Source organism: Equus quagga, chromosome 13, assembly GCF_021613505.1.
Source record: "Equus quagga isolate Etosha38 chromosome 13, UCLA_HA_Equagga_1.0, whole genome shotgun sequence".
NCBI lineage: Eukaryota > Metazoa > Chordata > Mammalia > Perissodactyla > Equidae > Equus > Equus quagga.
This window is the reverse complement of record NC_060279.1, coordinates 42,268,383-42,290,958: the sequence shown is the minus strand read 5'-3', so window position 1 is coordinate 42,290,958 and position 22,576 is coordinate 42,268,383. Positions and strand designations below refer to the sequence as shown.

Below are 22,576 nucleotides of genomic sequence, written 5' to 3'. Positions count from 1 at the left end.
AGGTAGATGATATCTCAAAAGGATAGAAAGTTTTGCAAAGGGATACAAACTGAGACTTACATGTTAAGGAATGGGGAAGTAAAGGAAATAGGGCACAGTGACAGAAGCGAGAAAACGTAATATAACAAAGCCCAGGAAAGGAGAAATATTCAAGTAGGAGGAGGTGGTCAAAAGTGTCAAATGTCACATACAGGTTAAAAGAGAAAAATAAATTGAAGACTGAATAGAAGCTAGTGACACCTAAGAATGTAGTTTTAGTAGAGTGCTGAGTATGACAGTGAAGTTGTGAGTAGAAGAAAGAGTAGTAAGAAAATGGACTTCCAGTAAATGGAAGGAGAGTAATTGAATGGTTATCTGAGGATGACCAGAGTTAAGTAAAGACTACACCTGACCCAAATGTTTGCCTTCTCCTATATTATACTATCTTTCATAATGTTGCAGCTATAGATATAGAGGAAGAAATAATCAACAGCATTCTAAATGTGATTTTTCTGCACAAAAAAGAAGACAAAACCGTGAACTTATAACTATTAGACTATGGATATCGAATTTCTTCCTCTGCTATAGGGTAATTAAACCTGTTAGACAATGGGACAGCTGAGTAGTGATATTTATCTTGTCTCAGTACTCAAATCGTCCTATTTCTCCAAAATGGACCATTCGTATCTGCCCTTTTATAAGTTAAGAGGATGTTCACAGAAGATGTTGTACCTTTCTGTCTAGTAATCGCTTCTTACGCATGGTGGGGGGTTCCAGCGAGATTCGACCCCGCATGGCCAGCTCTATCAGGATGCCCCCTCGCAGGCCAGATGATATGCAGTCATTCCAGAAAGATGTGTAACCCTAGAAAAGGGGCAAAGAGAAGAGAAACCATGTTCTCAAAGGGATCCAGACTTGCAGCAAATACCCTAAGAATGGTCCACTTGGTTGTGATTCATTACTTGTGATTCGCATCACATTGCAGGAACTCAAAATGCAGTAGAGAATCAAAGAATCTCTCTTTAATTCCCTTAATCTAAACTCCCCCAAATATTATCTTCTGTCTGACTTCAAACTCTTTGTGAATTCCTATGGTTCAGCTGTTAGTTAACTGGCATATCAAATTTTAATTTTTGAGAAGAATTTTGGCTTCTTTGACATCTGTTTCCATGACACTCTAAATTTCAGAGTGGGATACAAATAAGTCAAGAAGAAAAATGTATAAACCCTTTGAGCCTTTCACTCCTCTAAGATACGTATTATTTGCAAAATATTATTATTATTTTGATGGATGGTATAGTAGAAACTCAACTCTGCTACTGACTAGTTGAGTACCTCCGGTATGTTACTTAACCTTTCTCAAGTGCAATGTCCTCACCTGTAAAATGGGGACACTAACATTTATCTTTATAAGTTTGCTGGGAGGAATAAATGAGGCATTATATATAAGAAAACACTTAGCATAGTGCCTGGCATAAAGTAGGCACTAAATGTTAGTTTCCCTTCCCTTCCCTCTAGGAGCTGGAGGGGATACAAAGACATATAAGAAATAGCCACTCTCTTAAGGAGCTGAAAGTCTAGCAGGAAAGACCATGCAAACTTGAGGAAAGTTCTGTGATAACACAAAATTTAAATAAAAGCTCAGTTGAAAAAGTAACAGAAGAGACAGACATAACTATTGGAAGTTTGGTTTAGATGATAGTTTTTCAAATTATAAATCACTTTTGGGCTAGAGTAATCAAGAACTCTTATGGGACTTGAACTGGGGTTTGAAGAATAGGTTGACTTTGGCAGAGAGAGGGTTTTTCAGATGAAGGAAATCATCCAAATTCTACCTATGCTTCAAAAAACTATTCTAAGCAAAAGAGTCAAGGAAGGATACCTTAAATATGTTTAGAGATCTAACTCAAGGATTTAAAGAGAAATCATGAGATCAAGTTGGTTGGGGGCCAGGCTGTGGAAAGTCTTGATGCTTTGAACTTCTTACGGAAAAGCAATATTGAATCCTGAAAGTTTTGAGCAAGCAGTTATGATTAACACTAAGAAGACCCATCAGAGTTATCAGAACTGTTCAACACTCTTCAGCCATCTTTGGGCAGAGCATTCTCTCTCACTGGAGAGAAGGTGAGGGAGATGTGGCAGGGAGGTTTAGCATGGCTTTAAAGCAACACCAAAACTAAATCACTGTTAATAGCAGTAATGCCTAATATTTATTGAATACTCTTTATGTAATAGATTTGTGCTAAGCTTTTTTGCATGCATTATCTGATTATATCTTCACAATAATCCTATAAGGGAGGTACTACTATTAGTCACAGTTTAAAGATGAGGAAATTAAGGCTGATGGAGGTTATTAACATGACAGACATCACAAAACTAAATAGTGGCAAAGAATTTTTTTTATTAAAAAATCTTTTTTAATTCCATTTATCCTCTTTATTGGTTTGGGAGTTACACATTCTCTTTTCTTTAGGAAAGTTATCCTTGAAATTTTAACGTGCATTACAAATAATTTAAAATTAATATAAGATCTATTTTTAAAATGAATCAATATTTTAACCACTCTCCTAGTTGACCAATATTTCGTCTTTTTTTATCTCAAAAACTAGATATTATCATTAGCATCATAATTATTTTATACAGGTAGTACTTGTTTAGATTTACTCAGACGCTTACCAATTTCTTTGCTCACCATTCCTTCTTGCATCCCAGACCTCCTTTCTGGTACAATTTTCCTTCTTCCTAAAGCAGAATTTCCTTAAATGAAAGTCCGTTCGAGGCAAACTCTAGTGTGTTTACCTCAAATGTCTTCATTTTACCATTGTTCTCGAAAGTTTCTCTGGACATAAAATTCTAGGTTGCCAGTTTTCTCTTATCACATTGAAGATAATACACCTTCTTCTTCTAGAAGGCTTGATTGTTGCAGCATGAAATCTATCATTCTTATTGATTGTGGTTTCTTTGTAGGTGATTGGTGTTTTTTCTTCAGTCCTTTAAGATCTTCTCTCTTGCTGTTTTGCAGTTTGACTACAATGACTGTGTGTGAATTTACTTATCCTGTTTGGTCTACGCTTCCTGTATCTGTAGGTTCATTTCTTAGTTCTCAAAAATTCTCAGTTCTTATCTTTTAAGAATTTTGGCTTTCCTCCATTTTCTTTATTCTTTCCTTCTGGGACTTCAATCTTTCTCATTCAACCTCCATGTCTTTAAAACTCTCTTTTATTTTCTGTTTCCTTTGTCTCCATGTTGCTTTCTGAAGAATTATTTCATATCTGCCTTCCAATTTACTCTCTCCATATGTATCTAATGTGTTAAACGAACCCTGACATTTTGATTTCAACTATTTTCACATCTAAAAGTTCTATGCAGTTATTTTTCACATTTGCCTGGTCATTTGTGATCATTTCTTTTTGTTGATTTTGCGATTCTTTTATCTCTTTAAAAACATCATAGATATTTTATATTGTCTGATCATTTCAATATCCAAGATCCTTGAATGACCTATTGTTATTTCTGCTGATTCTTTCTCATGAGTGTTTCTTTGTACATAAGATACTTGATTTGATATTTAACTTTTTGTGAATCTGTGAGATTCTGGAGGCCTAAATTGAGGATGCCTTCCTCCAGAGAGGAAGATCTGCATTTGCTTCTGCTGAGAGTCAGACATGCAGGGAGTGGGAGACTGCCTCACAACTGGGATCACATTTAAACCTGGCTTCCCCATTTTTTCTCAACCCCAGGATTTATTCCTGAATCTCTGGACTGATTTGGTAATTTGCCCCAGGGCAATCTGGTTTTTGTTTGTTTATTGCTCACCTCTAGGAGATTAAAAAAATTTTTTTTTGCTGAGGAAGATTAGTCACGAGCTAACTTCTGTTGCTAATCGTCCTCAATATGTTTTTTGCTTGAGGAAGATTAGTCCTGAGCTACCATCTCTGTCAATCTTCCTCTACTTTATACGTGGGTTGCCGCCAGTGTGGCTGACGAGTGGTGTAGGTCTGTGCGTGGGATCTGAACCCATGAAACTGGGCCACCGAAGCAGAATGCACCGAACTTAACCACTACGCCAGGGTGCTGGCTCCTCTAGGATTTTAATTTTGTTGTTTGTTTGGGAGCCCTGAAGATTTCCTTTACTTTCCGAAGGCCCAGCGATACATTAAAAATTAAGTTTAGGGGCTGGCCCCATGGCCGAGTGGTTAAGTTCGCGTGCTCCGCTGCAGGCGGCCCACTGTTTTATTGGTTTGAATCCTGGGTGCGGACATGGCACTGCTCATCAAGCCACGTTGAGGCAGCGTCCCACATGCCACAACTAGAAGGACCCACAATGAAGAATATACAACTATGTACTGGGGGGCTTGGGGAGAAAAAGGAAAAAATTAAAAAAAATTAAAAAAAATTAAGTTTATTCAAGACTTTAATATCTGACCATTATACTGCCAGAGGTAGAGGTCTTCCATTCCATTTCTTCCAGAGCCAGGATGATCTTTAAGCTCAAATCTAATTACAAAACTCCCTTCCCTTCTACTTAAAAATGTTTCAAATTCTCCTCCCAGTCAAGTCCCAATTCCTTAGTATAGCACTCAAACCAGGGGGCTGCTTACTAGTCTCTCTCGAGTCTCTTTTCCTTAGCACACTTTGCTCTAGCTTTCCAGAACTACTTTAAGTATACTTAATGCATCATGTTGCCTCTGGCCTTTGCACAGACAGTTCTCCCTGTTGTAGAAGAACCGGCACTCTTCCTTCCCCAACCCCTCCCCATTCTTAAGAACTGAGTACAGAGGTTGCATCTTCCATGAAACTGTCTCTAACACTGTGTTTCCCTCCACTCCACCCTCCAGGTTAGGTTCCTCACCTAGGTGTGTCTATATACATATATATATATACTTCTCCCCTATCACTTATTATATTACATTGCAATCAACTGTTTGTCCTTAGTAGACTATAAAATTCCTTAAGAACAGAGTATCTGACTGATACATAGTACTTCTCAATAAATGTTTCCTGAAAGCATAAACTTATGATTGAAAGTAAATATGTTCACCTGGCAAAAGGTCGGCTTGAACCAGACACATCCCTACACATATCCAAACTTCCTGAGGGCCTGATCTTAGACTCAAAGCTGGGATTAGTTTCCTCCATTGCCTGCCTCATGCCTACTTCAAGAGTCATATTTGTAACTCCTCTTTAAGGAAGGAGTGAGCTTTTTCTTTAGATCAGTACTTGGTTTTATACAACTTAGCTGTCTATAGAACTTAACCTTATACAATTAAGGTTAAACTATAACTTACTTTAGAACATGTTATTTACTTAGGCATAATTTCTACATAATCCTGATGACTTTATAAGTGTCAACAGGTGCACAAACATTTCAGCCAGTATCAAAGCAATTATAGGAAAGTTTCCCTTTATCATTTCTTCCTGACCATATAAATTTTGTTTCAGTGACAGTGATGTCAGGTTGTCAACAGAACTATAAATGAGACGCACTGTAAATAAGGAAACAGTGGAGACCAGGATGTAGAAATTGGGTTTCACCTTTTTCCATCATAGTATCTCATAATAGGTAAAACTCTTCAAATAAGTTTTTAAAAAGCTTCTTTTTATTGAGTCATATGCCACAATAGAAAAAAGTACAAAAATACACAGGTAGAGTTTTAAAAAATAATTATAATTCTAAGGTCCATTTTCCTGTAAATATATCTAGCTCTTTGGTGAATTCTCAAACCATCTATGATAAAGATTCTGTGTTAAAGGGCGAGTGCTTTAGTATGCAGGATGATCTATCACGTACATACTAAAGTTCACCATTCAATCATTAAATTTAATTACCAAAGGATATATACATGAGGGAAAGAGAAAGAGAAACATTTTAGGATCTACTAAAATAAATGGAATCACACATTGCCTCATGACCAACAGAGAATCTTGGAGGACTGGCGGAATGAGATCTTTGGATAGTGGACTTTGTTTTGTCTTGACTGTAAACATATGATTGAAAAAAAGAAAGAAAAAAAGATCACATTATAGAAATGTATAATTTATAAAGCGAAAGTCTCCTATCTTATCTGCTCCAGATAACAGTTTAGTGGGTATTTTCCTAGATTTATATACATATTCTAATATACATTTATTAATATTATTTACAGAAATGAGATCATACTGAGTGCAACTTTTCCACTCACTCATTATTTTGGATATCTTTCCACATCAGTAAATATAGATCTGTTTCATTCATTGTAATGGCTGCAAAGTATTTAATTTTAGATGCACTATAATTTGTCTATCTAAGTCCTTACTGATGTATTTGGGTTGCTCAAAGTTTTTTGCCATTACAAAATGCTATAAAGAGTATTTGTGCAGGTATTTCTGTTGAAAAAATTCCTAGAAGAAATTTTCGGGTCAAAGATTATACATATTTAAATTTTTTATAATGTCATTTTGCTCTTGTAAAAGGTTGGGCAATGAGATTTCCATAAATTCAGTCAATACTTTATGCTGAATTTCCGCCTAGTCAAGTATTCCTTATTCAAACTTCCTTGAAGACACACCTTAAATCAACTCTGAAGTTGCCTGCTTAGGGTAAAGATTTTAAAGTTGTCTGCTTGGGGTAAAAAAAGGCAAGAAAACAAAGAAACTTAAAGCATCATTAAAAACTATGCTAACATGAGCATAAGCTATAGCTAACATTAGGATAACATTAGAAAATCCTTTGGATAAAGCTGAATGAAAAAGAGCCAAATACATAATTGTGTATTCAAGATTATCACAATTATGTAAAATACCATCTACGTTAAAAAAAGTTTTTCTAATTTTTCTAAATTATCTACACTGAGAAAATATCATTTTATTAGGAAAAACCTCAGAAAAAATAATCCTTCCCTCCCCCCAAATCTGAAGATTCAAAGTTAAAATTGCTTCATCTTCCAAGAGAGAAAGAATCTTATTGTGTCTTCTTGAAGCCTTTTCTATATGCCCAATTCCAAAGGCTAAAGTCTGTATAATTATCTCCAGGATTGTCAAAAATTATACAAGAAAAAAAATTATATAAGCAAAACTAATTTTATTTCACTTTTTTCCTCTAAGAAAAAACTCTAAGAAGAGTTAATACACTGTTTTCCTTATTTGATCTAAATTCCTCTTTTATAAATTAATGTGATTCATTCCAACTCCTATTCATATTTCTATGTCTACAGAGCCAATAGAGACATTTCACTAAAGAGATTATGCATTAAAAGCTCACTCTGCTTAATCATAATGGGAATGAGGAACTGTGACCTGGATGTTATTCTGGTTTAACAGATGATTTCAGCATGACTGGGAAGGATGGATTATAAAGTTAGACAAACAGACAAAATTTCTAAACAAACTACATGAAGATAATATTCTTTCAGGCTTATTCAGGAAGTTGGGTGGAAAGATGCAAAACTAGTCATAATGACCAATTTATTAGTTTTCTCAGGGCCTCCAGTTGAGATTCTTTTTCCTTAAAATAAAGCCATTATCAAAAGTTCAGGGAAAAACCAACACGGTAATACCTTGCCAGTGAAAAAGAAATCCAAAATAAAGGAAAGCAATTGGTAATCTTTGAATATTCCTACAAAAGATTTAAATCTCATTCTGGCCAGTAAAACTATCCTTTATTTATTACTCTAAAAATTTTAAAGTGATTGTAGCACCAAAAACAGTAACTTATGTCTTTCTTTTTCCCACAGTCTGATACTTATGAGAAAAAGGAATTTTCATTACTACACACTATCCAAAGAGAATAGAACAAAAGAGATATTTGAGAAGGGGGAGTAAAAATCTAAAAATATGTTTAGGGCTCTAAATCTACTTCCCCACATCTCCTCGAATGATTTAAAATAGATTTATTAACACTTAAAGGCAATTATGGTATGTTCAAACCCTAGAAAAGCAAAACTAGGTAAATGAAGATATTTCTTTTGTTTTCAAATAGTTTTTTTCTCCCTGATGAAAAAGTAGTATAACACATTTTAGAAAATTTGGAAAGAAAAGAAGAACCATAAAAAATAAAACAAAAATTAGTCATAAATTCCATCATTCTATTATCATTTGGGTGTATGTAAAACCAGATTTTTCTTTATAGATATAATACACATATCTTCTCTCCTACCCATCAATTTTCCCATCTGCTTCTTCCTCAACCTCAATTCTGGGGTTTTCCTTCATAAAACAGCTTTGAGTGAATTATGCAACAACAGAACATGTATCTCATAAACTTTCATAAAACATTGGGGGTACAGGTGGTAGAAGAAACCATGAGAATGGTAATTTCATCATCTTTCATAACAGGGAGTCGACAGGATATTATCTAAAATTGAATCATGTGGTTAAGAAAACATGACCCCAATCCTTTCTTTTACCATTTCCAAACGTACACAAAATAGAGAGATTATGAACCTCTATGTATCCTCTAGCTTCAACAGCTCCCAATATAATCTTCTTTCATCTATACCTCTCACCCTATGCCCAGATTATTTCAGTGAAAATCCTATTATTGTAACATGGTGTCCATAAAATACTCCAACACCCTCCTCAAGAGATGAAGGTTTTTTTAAAAAAACTGGAATACTAATATCAACATCACACCTAAAAAAATTAAGAATTCCTTAATATTATCAAATACTCAATAAGCCTTCAAATTCCATCAATGTGTTTTTTTTTTCCTGCTTTTTCTCCCCAAATCCCCCCAGTACATAGTTGTATATTTTAGTTGTGGGCCCTTCTAGTTGTGGCATGTGGGATGTCTCCTCAATGTGGCCTCATGAGCTGTGCCATGTCCACGGCCAGGATCTGAACCAGTGAAACTCTGGGCCGCTGAAGTGGAGCGTGCAAACTTAACCACTTGGCCATGGGGCCGGCTGGCCCCACATCAATTGTTTAATATATGGTTTGAGTCAGGAGCCAAGCAACGTCCACACATAGCCTTGTTTTTTTATAAGCTCTTTTTTTAAACCTTAGTGGGGACTTTTAGTAAATAATATCTTGTGATGAAGAAAAGCAATATTCAGTTTAACTTCAATTTCCTTTTTATGTCAAATTCAAGTAACCTTAATCACATTTTTAAAAAATGGAATAAATCATACTACATGTGCTATTTTCAAAGTAAAATGTAATAAATATAATTTTACTTAAATTTAACATAAGAAGTGACTAAAAGAATTAACTTCAAACATTTAGTTATTACAAGAGATATTTCCTAAAAGACTCCTTTCTAAAGTTAAGAAAAAAGATTATTGAGGTTGGGGTCATTTATTTAAGTAAATGTTTCAATTTTTTGACAATATCTAATTGACTCGCTATAAAAAATAAAAGTTTGGGGCTGGCCTCGTGGCCAAGTGGTTAAGTTCGTGTGCTCTGTTTTGGTGGCCCAGGGTTTCGCTGGTTCGGATCCTGGGCGCGGACATTGCACCGCTCATCAAGCCATGCTGAGGAGGCGTCCCACATGCCACAACTAGAATGACCCACAACTAAAAATACATAACTATGTATCAGGGGTCTTTGGGGAGAAAAATGAAAAAATCTTAAAAAAAAATAAAGTAAAAGTTAATGTCTCTCCCACACTTTCTCCCATCTTTATTCCTTTACTTCTCAATTTTTAAATGATAAATTTATATGGTTATTATTATTTTTTATTGGTATATAGTTGACATATAACTTTATATGTTAGTTTCAGGTATGCAACATAATGATTTTATATCACCGAACATAGTTTTTTTCTTGTGATGTGAACTTTTAAGATCTGCCCTCTCAGCAACTTTCAAATGTACAGCATCATTAAATATAGTCATCACACTGAACATTACGTCTCCAGGACTTATTTATTTTATAACTGAAATTTTGTACCTTTTGACCACATTTACCCATTTCACTCAACCTCTAACCCCCATCTCTGGTAACCATCAATCTGTTCTCTGTATCTATGAGCCTTTTTTTTTAATTCCACATATAACTGTGATCATAAGATATTTATCTTTCTCTGTATGACTTATTTCACTTTGGTTATTATTTATTGAGATTTTATATGTGTCAGGCTCTCAGTTAAACATTTTATATAAGTAATTTAATTTCTCACAATATCACTATGAAGTCAATATTATCTCTATAAAATAAGTATAAAGAAAAAAATGTGGAAACTGAGGCCAAGTCCTATTTTTAGTAAGTGGTAGACTTTGGATTTGAACATAGATATAACTGCTTCTAAGCCTGTGCTTTTAGATACTGCCTACAAGGAAACCAGAAAATACAGTACCTAAGCACATGGAGAGGTATGATAAATGCAAGGGAATTCAGAGAATCGAAAGGTCACTGCTGGATTTGTGATGGGGTTTGAAAGGAAATGCAGAATTTAAATTGAAACAAACTATGCAGAAAGTAACATGGCAGGAATATATAAAAGACAAATGTGGGGATTCAGGGAAGATGGCAGAGAAGGATGCACCAGAAACCTGTCTTCTCACCTAGACAACAACTGCACCAGCAGAATCTGTCTGATATAAATATTTTGGAACTCTGGAGTGTATTGCAGGCTTGCAACTTCCAGGGAAAGGCCTGTGGTTAATTTCATTCAATTTCAGCTCTTAGCTTAGCAGGGCTACCCATCCTCCACCCCTAGCCCCATGGCAGGCAGCCATGCATGTGTTCTTGGAGCAGCTTATATGCAGCTTCTGGAAGCCATGGTGGGCAATAAGGACCCTGTCCTCCAAATATCAGGGATCTGCATTCTGATCACTGATTGCTGCTTCTGATCACGAAGGTGCAGATACAGAGGCCACTGTGGTAACCTCCTCCTTTGTTGCAAGCCCTTCCCCTTCCAGCTGAAGTGACTTCCAGGTGATTTAAATGGTTGATGCCTTTCTCCATCCCTTCATTTTTCTCTTTTTCCTCCTTTGGGAGCCAGATTCAAAGACTAAGACCTTCAAAAGCAACAACATATACAGGGAAAATCAGAAAGTCACCTCAAATGCCCAAGGAAAGGCACAGGCTCAGAAAAGACTTGAGAAGACCTTAAGTTTACATCTTACGCTGACCCTCGGTACAGAGACAGCTTACAGCAATTAAACAACCAAAAAAAAGAAGATTACACCATACACAAAAATCAACTCAAAATGGATTAAAAACTTGAATGTAACACCTGAAACTGTAAATCTACCAGAAGAAAATACAGGAGGTGAACTCTTTGACATTGGTCTTGGCAAAGCATTTTTGGATTTCACACCAAAAGCACAAGCAACAAAAGCAAAAATCAGCAAGTGAGGCTACATCACACTAAAAAGCTTCTGCCCAGCAAAGGAAAGCATCAGCAAAATGAAAAAGCAACATATGGAATGGGAGAAAATATTCACAAACCACATATCCGATAAGGGGTTAACATCAAAAATATATATGGAACTCATGTAACTCAACAGCAAAAAATGAAATAACCCAATTAAAAAATGGGCAAAGGGGGCCGGCCCAGTGGCACAGTGGTTAAGTGCGCATGTTCCGCTTTGGTGGCCCAGGGTTTGCTGGTTCCGATCCAGGGTGTGGACATGGCACCACTCATCAAGCCATGCTGTGGCAAGCGTCCCACATATAAAGTAGAGGAAGATGGGCACGGATGTTAGCTCAGGGCCAGTCTTCCTCAGCAAAAAGAGGAGGATTGGCAGATGTTAGCTCAGGGCTGATCTTCCTCAAAAAAAATAAATAAATAAGTAAAAAAAATAAATAAGAAAAAGGCAAAGGATCTGAATAGACATTTTTCCAAAGAAAACATACCAGATGGCCAACAGGTACATGAAAAAAAGTGCTCAACATCACTAACTATCAGGGAAATGCAAATCAAAATTATGATGAGCTATCACATTACACCTGTTAGAATGGCTATTATCAAAGACAAGAGATAAGAAATACTAGTGAGGATGTGGAGAAGAGGGAACCCTGGTACACTGTTGGCAGGAATGTAAACTGGTACAGCCACTATGGAAAACAGTATGGAAGTTCCTCAAGAAATTAAAAATAGAACTACCATATGATCTTGCAATCCTACTTCTGGGTATATACCCAAAGGAAACAAAACCACTATCTTGAAGAGAGATCTGTACTTTTACGTTCACTGGAACATTACTTACAATAGTCAGGGTTTGGAAACAACCTAAGTGTCCATCAACGGATGAAGAGATAAAGAAAATATGGGGGGCTAGTCCCATGGCCAAGTGTTTAAGAAGTTCGCGTGCTCTGCTATGGCGGCCCATGGTTTTGCTGGTTCGGATCCTGGGTGTGGACATGGCACCGCTCATCCGGCCATGTTGAGGTGGCATCCTATGTGCCACAACTAGAAGGACCCACACCAAAATGTTCAATTATGTACTGGGGGGATTTGGGGAGAAAAAGCAGAAAGAAAAAAAAAAGGTGTTAAAAAAAAAGAAAATATGATATATATGTGTGTGTATATATATATTTGTCATATAAATATATACATGTAATATTATTCAGCCTTAAAAAAGGAAATCTTGTCATTTGCAACAACATGGATGAGTGAGCCTGGAGGGCATTATGCTAAGTGAGATAAGTCAGGCAGAGAAGACGAACACTGCATGCTATCACTTAACATATGGAGTCTAAACAAACCAAGTTCACAGAACAGAGTAGTAAAGTATAAAAGTTGCCAGGGGCTGGGGGGTGGGGAAAATGGAGAGACATTGGCAAAAGGGTGCAGACTTTCAGATATAAGATGAATAAGGTCTGAGGATCTAATGTATAACATGGTGACTATAGTTGTTAACACTGTATTGTATAATGGAAATTTGCTAAGAGAGCAGAACTTAAATGTTCCCACCAAAAAAAAAAAGGTAAATATGTTAGGTAATGGATGTGTTAATTAACACAATGGGGGGAATCTCTTCACAATGTATACATATATCAATTCATCATATTGTACACTTTAAATATCTTACAATTTTGTCAATTATACCTAAATAAAGCTGAAAAAAATAAAAGCAAAACAAAACAAAACAGAAACAGAAAACCACAACCCGGGGAAGTGGCAGAATCTGATTTCCAGAGTTACCATATCATTGGATTCAAACGTCCACTTTTCAACCAAAAAAATCACAAGGCATATTAAGAAACAGTTCAGCATGCCCACTCAAAGGAAAAAATAAACCACCAGAAACTGTCCCAGAAAAGACCAGATGGCAGACCTAGTAAAGACTTAAAACATCTAAAAGATTCTCAAAGAACTAAAGGAGGATGTGGAGAAAGTCACGAAAATGATATATGAGCAAAATGGAGATAACAATGAGGAGAAAGAAAACCTAGAAAGAAGTCAAAAAGAAATTCTTGAGCTAAAAAGTATAATAACTGAAATGAAAAATTCACTAGAGGGATTCAAAGGCAGATTTGAGCAGGCAAAAGAAAGTGTTAACAAATTTGAAGATAGGGCAATTAAAATTATTGAGTCTGAAGGACAGAAAGAAAAAAATTGAAGAATAATGAACAGAGCCCAGGCAACCATGAGACATCAACAAAAGTGAACCAACATACACATTCTGGGACTCCCAGAAGGAGAAAACAGAGAAAAAGGGACAGAGAGATTATCTGAAGAATTAATGGCCAAAAACTTCCCAAGTTTGATGAAAGACATGAATATAAACATACTAGAAGCTCAAGGAATTCCAAATTGGATGAACTCAAAGAGGTGCACACTGAGTCACATTAACATCAAACTGTTAAAAGCCAAAGAGAGAATCTTGAAAAAGCAGTGAGAGAGAAGCGACTTGTTACATGCAAGGGATCCTCAGTGAGATTATGAACAGATCTCTCATCAGAAACTTTGGAGGCCAGGAGGCAGTGGCCTGATATATTCAAAGTGCTAGAAGAAAACAATCTGTCAATCAAGAATCGTGTATCTGGCAAAACTGTCTTTCAAAAGTGAAGGAGAAATTAAGACATTTCCAGATAAACAAAAGCTGAGGGAGTTTCCTTACCACTAGACTTGTCTTGCAAGAAATGTTAAAGGGGCTGGCCTGGTGGCTTACTGGTTAAATTCAGTGTGTCCTGCTTTGGTAGACCAGTTTCAGTTCCTGGGTGCAGACCCACACCACTCATCAGCAGCCATGCTGTGGTGGCAACTCATACACAAAACAGAGGAAGAGTGGCAACAGATGTTAGCTCAGGGCAAATCTTCCTCAAGTAAGAATGAATGAATGAATGAATAAATAAATAAATAAAATGCTAAAGGGAGCCCTACAGGTTGAAATGAAAGGATACTAGACAGTAACCCAAAGCAGTATGAAGAAATAAAGATGTCAGTAAAGGTAACTACATGGGCAATTATAAAAGCTGTTTTTATAGTAAGAATGGTTTGCAACTCCACTTTTTGTTTTCTATAGGATTTAAGAGACTAATACATTAAAAAAATTATTATTCTATAAGCTAGAGTTAGTGTAACTTTGGTTTGTTACTCTACATTTTGTCTTGTACATAATTTAAGAGACTAATGCATTATAAAAAGCAATTATTAGTTTATGTTTTTGGACACACAACATATAAAGATGTAATTTTATAACATCAATAACTGAAAGGGGTGAGACGGAGCTGTAGAAAAGCAGAGTTTTTGTACGCTATTGAAGTTAAGTTGATATAAATTCAAATTAGAGTGTTATAACTTTAGGATGTTAAATGTAATCCCCATGGTAACAACAAAGAAAACAGTTATAGAATATACACAAAAGGAAATGAGATTAAAATGCTTGGCTACAAAAAATTAACTAAATACAAAGGAAGACAATAATTCAGGAAATAAGGGACAAAAAAGCCTTAAGACATATAGAAAATAGCAAGTGACAGAAGCAAGTCCTTCCTTATCAGTAAATATTTTAAATGTAAATGGATTAAACTCTCCAATCAAAAGAAAAAGACTGACAGAATAGATTGAAAAATATGAACAAACTATATGCTATCTACAAGAGATTCACTTTAAATCCAAAGACACAAATAGGTTGAAAGTGAAAGGATGGAAAAAAATATTCCATGCAAATAGTAACCAAAAAAGAGCAGAGGTGGTTACATTAATATCAAACAAAAAAGATTTTAAATCAAATAAGTTTATAAGAGACAAAGAAAGACACTGTATATTTTTTTCCTGCTTTTTCTCCCCAAATCCCTTCAGTACATAGTTGTATATTTTAGTTGTGAGTCCTAGTTGTGGCATGTGGGACGCCGCCTCGGCATGGCCTGATGAGTGGTGCCATGTCCGCGCCCAGGATCTGAATCAGCGAAAACCTGGGCCATAGAAGTGGAGTGCGCAAACTTAACCACTTGGCCACGGGCCGGCCCCAAGACATTATATATTAATAAGAGGTTCAATACAGCAAGAAGATGTAACAACTCAGCTTTAAAAAGGAAAGAAATTCTGACATAAGCTGCAACATGGATGAAGCTTGAGAACATTAGCTAAGTGAAATAAGTCAATCACAAAAAGACAAGTATTATATGACTCCACTTATATGAGGTACCTACAGTAGTCAAAATCATAGTGACAGAAAGGAGAATGGTGGTTGCCAGGGGTTGGAGGGAGGGGGGAATGGAGAGTTATTGTTTAATGGGTATCGAGTTTTAGTTTTACAAGACAAAAAGAGTTCTGGAGATGGATAGTGGTGACAGTTGCACAACAATATGAAAGTACTTAATATCACTGAACTGTACACTTAAAAATGCTTAAGATGATAAATTTTATGTTTTGTTTATTTTACCACAATAAAAAAAGTGGAAGAAAAAAAGCCAAGACTAAAGTGGCATATTGACTGGAGCAGTGAGAGAGAAGGGTAGATAGATAAGGTGGGGCAAGACAGCTATTGTCCTGCCCTCTCGGAGGTTGTAGACAAGCTCTAAAAGTTATTAATAACTTACATTTATTCAATGGAATCCTATGAAGCCATTAAAAATAATAGGGTCTGTTTATATTTATTGACATGAAAGATGTCACATTAATGTCTAGATTATAAAATCTACATTATATTAAATAGAAAAAGAAGGCTGTAAAATAACTTGTCTGATATAATCCTTTTTTTTATAATTATGTGTCTATGTATATTTATGCACAGAAAAAAGTCTACAAGAATATATAAAAATTTTAATAGTAGTTATCTTTTACTGGTGAGATTATGGGTGATTTTTATTTTCTTCTTTAAACCTTTTTTAAAAAATTGAGTCATAATTTATACAGAGTGAAATGCACAGACGTTAAGTTCAATTAGTTTTGACAAATGCTTATATGTATCTCACACCCCATCAAGACATAGAACATTTCTATCACCCCATTAAGTTCTCTCATGTAGATCTTTTTCTGAATTCCTTAGTATAAACATATTTTACTTTTAAAATAATAAAGCCATTTTTATATCTTAGACAAATTTTTAAAAAGAAGTCAATAATAGCCCAAAATGGTGAGCACAATCTACCAGTGAACACATGGAAACCTCAAAACCTTTGATTCAATATTTTTTTGTATTTGCCATTCCCACCTTTAACCTTTCGGATAACTGTGACAGGTGAGGGCAAACAGAGTATGTAAAGAGTAACCTCCAAGGAATTTCTTCCTCTTCCATGTTCTTATAGCACTTTCTGTACCTTTCTCACAGCACTTACATATTGTGTCTAGCAGTATGGTTATTGTATACACATCTTTTCTCCCATATCAGATTCCTATGCTCCTTGAGGGAAGATAAGCACATCTTAGTTACTTCTGCGTTTTCCTTATTTTTCCTAGGGCCTTGCGTAGAGCAGGTGCTCAATAAATGTTGGCTGACTTGAATTTAAGAAAAAAACCACCCATAATCTCACCACTGAAAGATAACTTACAATTATATAAGATACAATTTTATACCATTTTAATGGCACTTCCTGAGGTTGAACTGCACTCTAGGTGAACATAAGTAAAGTATTAAGCAATTATCTCCAGAACCTTTCTATTTCCTCTAAAACCTCTCTAAATCATTGGTATGGGCTGAACTGCGTCCTCTCAAAATCTGTAAGTTGAAGCCCTAACCCCCAGTACCTCTGGATGTGACCATATTTGGAAACAGGGCCTTTACAGAGGTGATTAAGTTCAAATGGGGCTGTTAAGGTGGGACCTACTCCAATCTGCCTAGTGTCCTTATAAGAAGAGGAAATGTGGACACACAGAGACACCACGGATTCATGTATACGGAGGAAAACTCTTGTAAGGACACAGTGAGAAGATGGCCATCTACAAGCCAAGGAGAGCGCTCTCAGAAGGAACCAAATCTTAGACCCAGAGCCTCCAGAACTGTGAGAAAAGAAACTTCTGTTGTTTAAGCCTCCCAGTCTGTGGTATTTGTAATGGCGGCCCTAGCAAACTTAGTAAAGTCACACTCCCACAGAAAAATCTGGAAGAAACTTGGCTATTCATTTGGTCTTAAGCTTTAAGATTCAAGGAAAAAAAACCCCACTATCTACTCCTATTTATCTGTTTTTAGTATAAGAGTCTTTACCTCCTTCCAGAGGAGGCTACGTGGCATGGGTTCTAATCTCTGGCCATCAGAATTAACTGAGGAGAAATGTCTAATGCCTATTTATTTATATACCAGACTGTCTGAAGATATTATAATACATTAAATATTATTTACTCCCTTTTTAAGCATTTTTCATTTTGCAAGTTAGGTTATTCAAATTTCTTACTTACTTGGACTTATTGTTTCTATGAACAGGATATCTTGTTTGAGGGAAGAAAGAGAAGATAAAAAAATATGTAAAACTTTCATATTTCCTTCTTAAAATCTGAGGCAATGGGATGAAAAGTAACACTAACAAAATCACATCACTCAAAATTGCTTACAGGGGTACTTTCCTTTATTCTGATATTATTGATGTCAACTTAATATTTTTTACGGGATCCCAAAATATTTGAGAGTGAGCTTTGCTAGGGCATTAAACATTAGAAAAAGAAAGTTATAGGAAAGACTTGAAAAAATAACTCATACTAAATATTACTGCGGAACATAATAATCTTTTATCTTATAGGAGACATAAGTTAAACTCCTATGAGGCTATCCTAGGAGATACAACTTGTGGGGTCACACTAGTAATTAGCAATCCTGAACAATTCTCTTTGCTCAGTAAGAAACACAGAAAAATATGTGATCCCTGTTTTGCAAGCATGTCCTTTTTTAGCCTCAGAGTCAGTTTGAACATAAATTCCACAACTTATTGGCCAATTAACCACTTAACTTTGACTCCCACAAAGAGAGGACAATATGTGCCTTGCAGGATCAAGCAAGAGAAAAGTGCAAAATGTTTTTAAAACTCAAGTTATACAAACACAAAATATAAAGGAGGAGACAAACAGATGAGATGGCTCACATCAAGTTTATAGGCTCAGTGGTTACAGCCATGAGTTCAAATTTAAGTGGGTAGTTTTTGCCTTCATATTAATACCAGACATTTTAGAAGAGAACAGTGCGCATTTAGAGGTTGGGGGGCGAGGTACAGGGAGAGGAAGGCTCTCAATGAAATAGCTTAAACTATATTTTCTTCTTATTATTCTTTTTTAAATAGGTACTTCTTTCTGGAGGCAATTTTCTTTTTTTAAGGATTGGCACCTGAACTAACATCTGTTGTCAACTTTCTTTTTTTTCTCCTTCTTCTTTTCCCCAAAGCACCTCCCCTGCCCCCCGAGCAGTGGTTGTATATTGTAGTTGTGAGTGCCTCTGGTTGTGCTATGGGGGATGCTGCCTCAGCATGGCTTGATGAGCGGTGCCATGTCTGCACCCAGGATCCCAACCGGGGGCGAAACCCTGGGCCGCAGAAGCAGAGCGCGAGAACTTAACCACTCGGCCACAGGGATGGCCCCTCTTTCTGTTTAAAATAAGACTTGGTCTCCCAGTTTATTTCCTTTTGTACCAATAGTAAATAATTCTTTGGGGGTTATATGACTGGATATAATAAAAAACAAAACAAAACAAAGGTTCTTTCTTTTTTTTTTAACAGCCTATGTTAATAAAAAGACAAAACCTGACAAACGAGTCCTGGTGATACACTTGACCTCTTCACAATACCAGTAACTACTGACAAGAGATTTATTGTTCATTTTGTGCAATCAGGAAACTAGGAGACCAGGTAGTGACCTAAATTAGACTTTTTTGTGTGTGTGAGGAAGATTAGCCCTGAGCTAACATCTGCTGCCAATCCTTCTCTTTTTGCTGAGGAAGACTGGCCCTGAGCTAACATCCATGCCCATCTTCCTCTGCTTTCTATGTGGGACACTTACCACAACATGGCTTGCCTAGTGGTGCCATGTCCACACCCCGGATCCGAACCACTGAGCCCTGGGCCACCGAAGCAGAACATGCGCACTTAACTTCTGCGCCACTGGGCTGGCCCCTAAATTAGACTTTTAATCTTTTGATTTTAATAAAATAAAAGAGGTGAAGCAATAAAACACATAACAGTTCTGTTCGGTACTTAAGTTTCAAAACATTTGAGTTCATTTAAAGGAGATGGGATGCTTTCAAATATCTGTGGTTATTTGAGTTGAAAATCACTGAGATGATCACCAACATCCTGATGTTCTTTTCCCTGGAACCTGTCTCTCTTCACAGACTAGCTCTTGCTCATCTTCAGAATTCAGGTTAAGAGTTACGACCTCCCAGAAGTCTTTCCCAATATCTTTTCTCCTTCCCTTTCCCACTACCACTTTAAACCTCCCATCTGAGTTAGGGGTCTTTCTTCTTTGTTCCCTCAGTACATAGTTACACATATATCACACTGTACTGCAACGCCCACTCGCTTTCCTGATCCCCCTCCCAACCTCTCCAGCCACTGCCATGCCACTAGACTATAAATGATCCCAAAAGCAGGGACTATATAGTCTTTGTTCTCTTTCAATATCCAGCACCAGACATATAAGAGACATTCAACAAATTTCTGGTGATCAAACAAATGAATGAAAATATATTTCCATAATTCCAACAAACAATGCTTCTTACCAATTTTTACTCCAGTGACATGAGAAATATGATGGAAAGTTTTTTTTTTCCCCTAAGATTGGTACCTGAGCTAACAACTGTTGCCAATCTTCTTTGTTTTTTTTTTCTTCCTGCTTTTTCTCCCCAAATTCCCCCAATACATAGTTGTATATTTTAGTTGTGGGTCCTTCTCATTGTGACATGTGGGACGCCGCCTCAATGTGGCCTAATGAGCAGTGCCACGTCCGCACCCATCATCCGAACCCTGGGCTGCCGAAGTGGAGTGTGCAGACTTAACCACTTGGCCCCGGGGCTGGCCCCCGATGGAAAGTTTTTATGTCACAGTGCATAGTAAGCATTCAATAAATGGCATTACTAGGAGAAAGCTTGGCAACGAAGGGAAGGGGGTTAAAAAACACTATTCACAAACTGAAACGGTTATTGCCAAAAGTCAAAAGCATTAATAGGCTCACTTCTCTTACAGGTAACTGAATCTAATAATAAAGATTCTCATAAAGGAGAAGTTTTAAATATACTAGCAATTTAATTAAAGTATTAACTGTCCATGAGTCAATAATATCTACCTACAGTAGTCCCCCCTTATCCTTGGGGGATACATTCCAAGACTCGCCGTGGATGCCTGAAAACACAGATAGTACTGAACCCTACATATACTATGTTTTTTCCTATGTTATATACCTATGTTAAAGTTTAATTTATAAATTAGGCACAATAAGAGATTAACAACAATAATAAAACAGAATAATTATAACAATATATTGTAGTGAAAGTTACTGTAGATCTTAGCAACCTCAACATATAAATTTTTTTCTTTCCTTAGTAAGTCGAGAAGTTTCACATTTTCACTTAAAGGAAGCACTTTATGGCTTCTCTTTGGCATATCTGAATTGCCAGCATCACTACTCTTGTGCTTTGGGGCCATTATTAAGTAAAATAATGGTTACTTGAACACAAGCGCTGTGATACCATGACAGTAGAGCTGATAACCCAGACGGCTACTAAGTGACTAAAGGGCAGGTAGCGTATATACGGCGTGGACACGCCGGACAAAGGCGTGATCCACCTGCTGGGCGGGATGGAGTGGTAAGCCATAAGATCTCATCACGCTACTCAGGACGGTGTACACTCAGTTTAAAACTTGTATATTGTTTATTTCCAGGATTTTCCATTTAACATTTTCGGACTTCAGTTGACTGTGGGTAAGTGAAACCAGGGAAAGCTAAACTGCGATAAGGGGTGCTAGTATATATCAAAACTCTTACCAAAGGCAATAATGACAGATAAACAGGATCTTGATTTCAACAGAAATAAATCTATTTTATTTCGGTCAGGCTGATACTAAAGTTTAATTTTCTCAGTTGAGGTCAGTGTTATTGAACTGAGATAACATCTAATTTTAAGTGTATCTCAAAGGTTAGACTCTTCAACGTATATTAAAATTTCCTCATTATTTTCACAAGACAATGAAGCTTAATGTGTTTGTTGTTCTTTTTTTTTTTGAGGAAGATTAGCCCTGAGCTAACACCTGCTGCCAATCCTCCCCTTTTTGCCAAGGAAGTCTGGCCCTGAGCTAACATCCATGCCCATCTTCCTCTACTTTATATGTCGGACACCTACGACAGCATGGCCTGCCAAGTGGTGCCATGTCCGCACCCAGGATCCGAACTGGCAAACCCCAGGCCACCGAAGTGGAACATGGGAACTTAACCACTGCGCCACTGGGCTGGCCCCCTGAAGCCTAACGTTTTAAAACCATCCCCCAGGCAGCTACTTCTCAGAAGAATCTTTAGAAAGGGATTACAGTAATATTTCACGAGCAATTTGACTATACGACCTTCTGTCATTCCTTTCTACAATTCTTGAAATATTAGTCTCCTTATATTATTTTCTAATTTCTATGTTTTTCGAAACAGATATAATTTTTTAAAACTTATAGTATTGGGGGACTGGCCCCGTGGCCGAGTGGTTAAGTTCGGGCGCTCCGCTGCAGGTGGCCCAGTGTTTCATTGGTTCGAATCCTGGGCGCAGACATGGCACTGCTCATCAAACCACGCTGAGGGAGCGTCCCACACGCCACAACTAGAAGGACCCACAACAAAGAATATACAACTATGTACCGGGGGGCTTTGGGGAGAAAAAGGAAAAAAATAAAATCTTAAAAAAAAATTATAGTATTGAGTTCTAAACAGAGAATCTTATGGAAATCTTCAGCAAAAGTGAACTTTGGGACTTTGGGATGCAAAGTTTAACATTTAGGATTTTCTTTTGACATGTTACAAACCCTAAACCATATAGAAACAAGAAATTATATACATATATTACATTATAAACATATACTCACATAGAACATAGAATGAAAATATCATTAAGTCCTTAATTTGGACACACAAAAAAATGGACTTTGCTGTTTTCATTAAGCTGATCCTCTTTTACTTAAGAGCCTACAAGTCTCTGGCTGGCACTTAAAATCCTCCATGCTAAGGTCTGAATCTAATTTGCCAACGTTGAATCTTGCTGTTCTCCAAGAACACCACCTACTTCAATCATACTGGTTACTCAATTATCTGCCAAACTCACGATGTCTTTGC

General features: G+C 36.6%; 1 protein-coding gene across 3 annotated transcripts in view; it reads right to left on the bottom strand.

The window, feature by feature from the left end:
• The window catches only part of GOLPH3L (golgi phosphoprotein 3 like), a 54,318-nt gene that overhangs the window by 25,536 nt on the left and 6,206 nt on the right, over positions 1-22,576 (bottom strand). For all 3 annotated transcript variants that reach the window (XM_046680504.1, XM_046680505.1, XM_046680503.1), the window contains exon 3: positions 712-843. In XM_046680504.1, coding sequence (XP_046536460.1) covers positions 712-843 — 132 coding nt within the window. The remainder of the gene's footprint in view (positions 1-711; positions 844-22,576) is intronic.